This window comes from Gouania willdenowi, chromosome 24, assembly GCF_900634775.1.
Source record: "Gouania willdenowi chromosome 24, fGouWil2.1, whole genome shotgun sequence".
In the NCBI taxonomy this organism is placed as follows: domain Eukaryota; kingdom Metazoa; phylum Chordata; class Actinopteri; order Blenniiformes; family Gobiesocidae; genus Gouania; species Gouania willdenowi.
The window spans coordinates 5,540,495-5,548,279 of NC_041066.1; the positions used below are offsets into that span (position 1 = coordinate 5,540,495).

At 38.5% G+C, this 7,785-nt stretch overlaps 1 protein-coding gene across 2 annotated transcripts in view; it reads right to left on the reverse strand.

Moving 5' to 3' along the window:
- jag2b (jagged canonical Notch ligand 2b) overlaps positions 1–816 on the reverse strand; it is a 62,187-nt gene extending 61,371 nt beyond the window's left edge. The window contains exon 1 of one of the 2 annotated variants that reach the window (XM_028439320.1): positions 465–816. In XM_028439320.1, coding sequence (XP_028295121.1) covers positions 465–533 — 69 coding nt within the window. In that variant the 5' untranslated portion in view covers positions 534–816. The remainder of the gene's footprint in view (positions 1–464) is intronic. The other variant, XM_028439322.1, reaches the window with a different exon arrangement.
- Between the last annotated feature and the right edge of the window lie 6,969 nt (positions 817–7,785).

Genomic DNA, 7,785 nt, shown 5'->3' on the forward strand with positions numbered 1-7,785 from the left:
GTAAAAAGGTGCGCAAGTGTCCAAAACGGCTTTGGTGATAAAAGCTCCTCAGGTTTAAGAGGAGAGTGTTTGTTCTATGAATGGAGCACATGGGCAGCCTTCACCTTATCAAACACGCTCAGGGGCCAATTGATGCAACTCCTTTATTGGTTCGGGGCCTATTTAATGTCACCTTCCCAAATTGAACACATGGAGGTCAGGGTTGAACCAAAATGGAAGAGGGGCTTATTTCAATTCATTTTGGAGCAGTTTGTGGTAACGCAATCAAACACGCTGCGCAAGTGACGGCTATAATACACGCAATTTAATTATCCATGAATGCGAATGTGTGCAACGCAAAGGGGGGGCCAGTCCATCTGCGCACGGATACCAACTTCTGCTCGTATTAGGCAATGATCTAATTAATTATTGATTAGTGGCTTTAAATGTAATTGGGTAGTAATAATAACTGGGGTACACCTTACCTCCGACCAGAACGTCAACAGCAGGCACAGTGTGGAGAGGCAGGTCCTAATCCTGGTGCGATCCCACATGCCTCCGATTAATTAGAGTGACATGAGGGGAAGAAACGATAAGAAAAGACAAGCAGCCGCGGAGCCGGCGTCTGATCTGGGTCCTCCTCTGCTGACATGCAAAAATGCAATATTCACATGCGTAATTTCTCCACCGTCCGAGCCTTCACCGAGGCAGCATTACACGCCTGTGTGTGTGTGTGGTAGTGCAGTGGTGACGGTCCATGAAACAGGAGCGTATCCCTCCACACAGCAACTGAGAGGCTTCGTAGGCACAGCCTGAGGAGAGGACCGCGCTGTGATTGGCAGCTCCGCTAACCACTGACAAATTGGCCTGCGGGCAGTGTGAGAACCAACCGGATTAAGGGGCGGACAATAGTATAAAGCACCCCCACCCACAGCACCACCTCCACCCCCCCTCTCCTCCGCCTACTCCCAAAACTTGACTTATGCAGGATTTTCATGCACATCACTAACCAACACTTTAATTCACAGTTTCTCAACTCATGGGTCGCGACACAAAAGTGGACCGCGGAACCAAAATTCTCACAATTTCTCCCTAAGAAATATTTAGTAGTCTGTTTCTACTTCTTTTTGTTATTATTTTAAAGGGGACAATCTTGCCATTATTATTAAAAATGTTGTTTCCTTTGGTTCTACAAATAATACATATTTAAATATTTTATAATTCAAATTAATACCAAAAACCTCTTTTCTAATATTAGTCCTATTCTAAATGAAGTTTAATCATATTTTCTTTAAACACATTTGGAAATGTCAGTCTCCCCTGATACATTTAGATTTTGGCCCAGTTATATATAAATGTACAGGAAAGATGTGCACTATTTTATTCTTCTGTCTGTTATGTTTCTGCTGCAATAATGGTTGGAAAAACAGTGTATAGCGTCCTCTACTGGCAGGTGTGTTGACACCTTTTTTCTTTTTTTTCTTTTTTTTTTTTGCACGCTTCACTGCGTTGGATGTGAACTGAAACAAGATGTACTTTTAGTTCATTTGCAGATTTATTCTGATGGTATATTAATTTAATCAGGATGACTGTTAAGAAATAGCAACACATTGTATATTTGAATTAATAATAATATTCCACACAAGATCCACTAACATCAACTATTGCTTTTCAACTATTTCAGTTGTTTGCAATCTGTATGATTTATTTCAATGTATGGTAACTTATATCACAATTACAATAAACTGATAAGGTAAGAGCTACATTTTTAAACAATAAAATAAAATATATAAATACAAAAATAAAAAATAGACTTAATCAGGAAGAACGTACAAACTTTGCATGTGCATGGTCCGTCACTGTCATACCTACACACACTGTCAATCCAACATTGATTTTAGACGCTCAAATTTTTTTGGACATTTGAAAAGATAATTGTTGTACGTTTCACTACTGACAGCACAAGGAAAGCATTCAAGGCATAAGTGTCAAACTCAAGGTTGGAGGGCCAAATCTGGCCCTTTACAGCATCCTATGTGGTTCGCAGGGGAGTGTGAAAATGAGAGCAAACACATGAATCATTGTGTAAATTACCAAGTAATTCAGTTGTAGATATCTCAGCCCCTCCAAATCCACACATTTAAAACCACACCGTGGACTTTGTGACCTAAAGCGTTGACGCAAATGAGTTATTTTAAATGATTCCTCAGGCTAATATACAGCGCTTGACAGTATCAATGCTCCGAGCGGGGTTTCCCTCTTGAAATACCGACTATGTAAGTTTGGAGAAGACGGATCGTTGTTGACCAGGTCATGTGACCTGGAGAATGCCTGGAGAACGTTTCACTTTACGGCAGTCATGTGACCATAGGCTCTGATATATATTCATGGAGGTAAGGCTTTAGCTACAGTTTTTCACTAAGCGGTGCTTTTTGGTCACTTTATCACTTTATCGCTCCACTGACGCAATGACCAGGGAGCAGTGTGTGTGTGTGTGTGTGTGTGTGTGTGTGTGTGTGTGTGTGTGTGTGTGTGTGTAGAAGCGGTGACAGAGGAGAGAGAGAGAGGTCTGATCACTTCTTTTCCTTCTTCTCTGACCGTACGTTTACAGCACTTATTATAAACAGCTCTGCTTTTACGGTTTAAATGATCAACTTACGGAGTTACTATGTATGTACTATGTAAGCTTATTCAAGAAGTGAACCACTTTATTTTGCTCTGATAAATTGAGGAAGTGTAGTACAGCCCTCCACTGCAGCCGTCTCACTGTAGTGGGAGGGACCAGGAAGGAACTGCTGACTCAGCTCTACACACAGTGAAGGACGGGAGAGTTGCCGTTCAAATTTTCTAACTTTGAGCGACGAGGTCACGCTTGACCTAGTCGCTCAAATCACGCAAGTCACATCGCCTGAGGGGGGATAACTTGAGTCTTGAGGTCACGTCATTTACATTGATTTGAATGAAATCTAGTCATTTCAGTCGCGTTTAAATTGAACGTGCCTTCAGGCATTTTGCTCAAGCGACAGATTCCTACTTACATAAAACAAACTTTACTTTTCTTTAATAGTGAGTCAATGATCTCTCTTCAACCAACAGGTCAACTACTGTCTGTATACACAATCGTAAGATGAGGGAGGCTGGCCCGACTGTTGATTTTTGCGACAGTGCTGCAGTGCTTGTGGCCACTAGGAGCGCTTGACGTGAAAGTTACAGGTCTAGCGCCCCTACTGGCTAAAAGTTACACTATGTTGCTTTAATGTAATATTACTCCACAATATTTGCAGGGCTCACAGTTGCTCCCCATGCTCATGATGGCATTTTTTTAAAATCTCAAATCTTTGAAAGAACTTTCAATTTTTCCAAAGTTCTGCAATTTTCCATACATTTTTCTAAATAATTACCTTAAAATAGATTTAAAAAATGTTAAACTTAAGTGAATATTCTGCAGGGACTGCTATCTGTCATTTATTGCTTGGATATTTTCGATGCGATATCATGATTACATAGAATTACAAACTAGTGCACATTAATGTCTCCACTTATGATCTGTGGCCCATTTGATATCAAAACTGTCTGAGTTTGTCCCCTGAACTAAAATGAGTTTGACAGCCGTGATTTAAGGCATAAATGCACATTATCACAGGAGATAACAGTGCAGCATTTTAGGACTGTTTCAGACAAAATCACGAGTTTGATTTTCATTCATGTTACGTTTCTTTAATTTTCTCTGCTTTTGGTTGTCCAATAATCTGTAATGATTGCTGAAATATTTGTTCTGTTTCACTGATTTTCTAAATTTTCATTGACTCAAACTGTCAGTAAAACTATGTTTGCTCTGAAGAAAGTTAAGTCACATTTCAGCACAAATGTAAAATGTTTCTATTGTTCACAATGGAAGTCAAACACTTCTGTATAAAGAAATAAAAGCTGATAAAGGACCGAAAAATCAAGTTAATGATACATAAATTGATTTATAGTGTCAGATTATTATCATATTAACTATAAAAAATAATTTTTTACATTTTAGCAAGTAGATGATGGACTTTAGGACAGTGGTTCCCAAACGTTTTACAGTCATGTCCCCTTCAGACATTTAACCAGAAACCATGTACCCCTACTCCTGCAAAAAACCATAATAATGTATATACAGCCCTACAGGGAATTTTACCTATATCCTGTTGAGGAATAATATATTATAATAATTAGAATATTTGGATTTCCTCAAGAAAATGCAAGTGAGGTTGCAGGTGCTGGCCCGCGTTGCACTGCATTAGCTTAGCATTGACATTAGCATTATTTAGCATTAGCTTAGCAATAGAAATAACCTAGCAATAACATTAGCCTAACATTAAAATTGACCAAGTATCAGCTTTAACATAGCATTATTACTAGTCTAGCAATAGCATTAACCTAGCATTAACATTAACATAGCAATAGAATTAGCCTAGCATTAGCATTAGCCTAATATTAACATTGACCTAGCATTAGCTTTAACCTAGCATTAGCTTATCATTGACATTAGCATTATCTAGCATTAGCATTAACTTAGCAATAGAAATAACCTAGCAATAACATTAGCCTAGCATTAAAATTGACCAAGTATTAGCTTTAACATAGCATTATTACTAGTCTAGCAATAGCATTAACCTAGCATTAACATTAACCGAGCAATAGAATTAGCCTAGCATTAGCATTAACCTAATATTAACATTGACATAGCACTAGCCTTAACCTAGCATTAACATAAGCCTAGCATTAACACAGCATTGACCTATAGCAATAACAATAATCTAGCATTAGCAGTAAGCTAACATTAGCCTAGTAATAGCATTAACATAGCATTAACATCAACTGCTCTATTTATATTGTAGTTTCCAATGTTGTCATTGTTTTTAATTTTCATTCACGTACCCCATATGTAAATTTGGGTACCCCAGGGGGTACCCGTACCCCACTTTGGGAACCTAGGCTTTAGAATATATTAGTCCTGAGTGCAGCCTCTTGGAAAATAAACTGATCTTTATTAGAAATGTATCTGTTCAAAAACTCAGCTCAACATGGAAGCAGCCACCAGCACACTGTGTGTTCTTCCTCCTCCTCCTCCCATGGCAATGTCTCCTTCTCGTCACACGACTGCCAGCTCGTCAGATAGGCCGATATCCTGAGCGGCTGCAGGCACTTTGACTTGAACATTTCACACGCTGTCACAGAAGCCTGAGAGGTCCTCAAACTGGATCACACCAACTGGAGGACTTTGGGTGACCAAGACACAACTTGTGCGAGTAGATAAGTGTCCAATAAATGCTTTGATATAACTCCACAACTACACAGAAAATTAAATATATCTTTCGTAGATCATCAATTATGATCATTGACTATTTTTATCTTTTTTTTTCCCTTCAGAAATTTTAACAAAAATCTGCCCAAATGGTGTTAAATTATAGGCAGTGGCTATCTGTACGGTTGCCGTATCAATATACCGACATTCTATCCGTACACAATGCCCGTATTTGGCCAGTTTACGTCAAGTGATAGGTCAGTCATTGGCCAGTTTAGGTCACATGACTAAGACTCAAACCTTCCCCCAACCCTAAAAATTGTTGTGATATTGGGTTATAACCTAACTCTAACCTTAATCTTATCCCTAACCCTAACCCTAAGACGCTACGTACGTGTACTTCAGTAACCGTACCAATAGCACCGGGGGTTTTCCGTACAAATCCACACCATATTATATTGCAGCGGCTAAACTACACCATTGTCAACATTTTGCTAATTTTTTCGCTTAAAAATGCAGTAAAAACCCTTCTAATGTTTTCCAAAATGCTTATTCTTTATGAAAGCGTCAGAAGTGGCACTAGCTGACACGTTTTTTAAGCATTATCGTAAGCATGTTGGAAGAAAAAAATCAACTCAGTTTAGACGCAGACATAGTATTGCTAACAATGTACTGAGCAGCCACTAATATCAATGAGAAAATGCATAAAAACCGTAGTCTTGTTATTATTAGCAGTGGTGGAACGAGACTTTCATAAGGACAGCGAAGGCCTTTTCATGGATTCGTATAATAATAAAGAGTGAGTGAGTAAATTTGCTTTTGTATCGTACACGTATCTGCTAAACAGCTACAAGCTAATGGTTCTAGATGCTAATGAGGCTAACAAGAATGACAAAACATGTCTTAAAAATGCAGTAAAAAAAAAGACAAATAAACCTAAAACTTACAACAGAACGATGTATCAAAGGAGTTCCTTTCAGTGCACGTGTAGGTGAAGTGTGTGCGTGACATGTGAGCCACCTTTTGCCTACGCTGCGGACTGGAGGCTAACTCTGGTAGCCTACGTACAATACAATAAATGCTAACATTCATATTGTAGATGGTTCCACCATACTGTATATAAAGTACTACTTCTGGTACTATTAATCATTCCATGCTGCAGATTTTAGCGTGCTATGCTTTTAAAAAAAAACAACAAAAAAAAAAAAAAAAACATAAGACTGAAATACAGGTCTTTTGTTTGTTGGACTTTGTCTACAATCAAAGGAATCAGTTTGTTTTTTTCTATCACAACTAAACGTTAACGTGTGGTCCTTCAGAGCTCCATTAATAAAGCCCGACCGATTAATCAAGATGATTTTAGCTATCACAGATGAATTGACATTAAAAGCTAATTAATTGGTCAGGTTATAATACGTAAGTGATGTATTCACTCTATTGCTGTGTGGAACTTCTGTGACTCTATGCTTTCTACATTATAAGCTGCCACTTTTGAATTGGTAGTGATTATATTACAAAATGACAACACAGGGAGAAATCACTAGTTCCTCGTTTACAGTTACATTTTGTCTCTTTTGATTTATCCATGTTTACTGTTTGCGATATGAGCAAATTTATTTTCGAATATTCTTTCTACATTGTTTTCCAGAAATACAGTTTGCACAAGTTTGCCTTTTCTTATTCATCAGTGGCTTTAGTTTACGGTTCTTATGTTGACTGTGTTACTAATTAAATTTCCTTATCATTTTGTATTGTTCTGGTTCCTTTGTCTAAAATCATGCTAAGGGTATTATAAGAATTCATGTTCATAGAAAGTAAATATTAAGTGTTTCATATATAAGTCGATATATCAGCTTTTTAAAACCCACACTATCAGTATCAGGGCTATATTCTGTAATGCAAGCTTTAGATGTTCACCCCGCTCCAACACATGCAGGCGACCTCCAGCACCAGACTTTAGGAACTTCTTATCTACCAATATATGAAAAAAAAAAAAACATCTTAAAGAACCAAAGCATAGAAAAGTATTATCGTGAGATAAATGTGAATTTTAATTGCTTCATGAGACCTGACTTCATCTCATTAGTCATGGATTAAATGTGTAATGCCGTGAAAGACTAATATTAGCAGTGAAATGAAAGTACCTCCTGAATTCTAACACCTAGCTGCAGGCCTCAGGTGGCGTGTGCTATACCTTGTCTCTCTGTTTGCACACACCACAAGATTGTGTGTAAGGCGCATAGCAAGAAGTGTGTGTGTGTGTGTGTAGGAGGAGTGAGGATTATGAGTGGGAGCACTGTGGGGGGTTTGCCAGCCACCAGGGGGGGAGGTGAAGTGGATTTCTTCTCTCATCCATTTTTCATGGCTTTGCTCCTTTCAGATCTCCAGTCTCTGTACATGCGGCTGCCGGGTCGATTCCCTTTTATCTTTAAGCATCTTTTGGGGACTCTGCATGAGCCTAGTTACGTTTCGCGGTGTCAAGGCAAAGCGTGCTGGTTTTCATTAAGCTATAATGACTATCTCTGCAC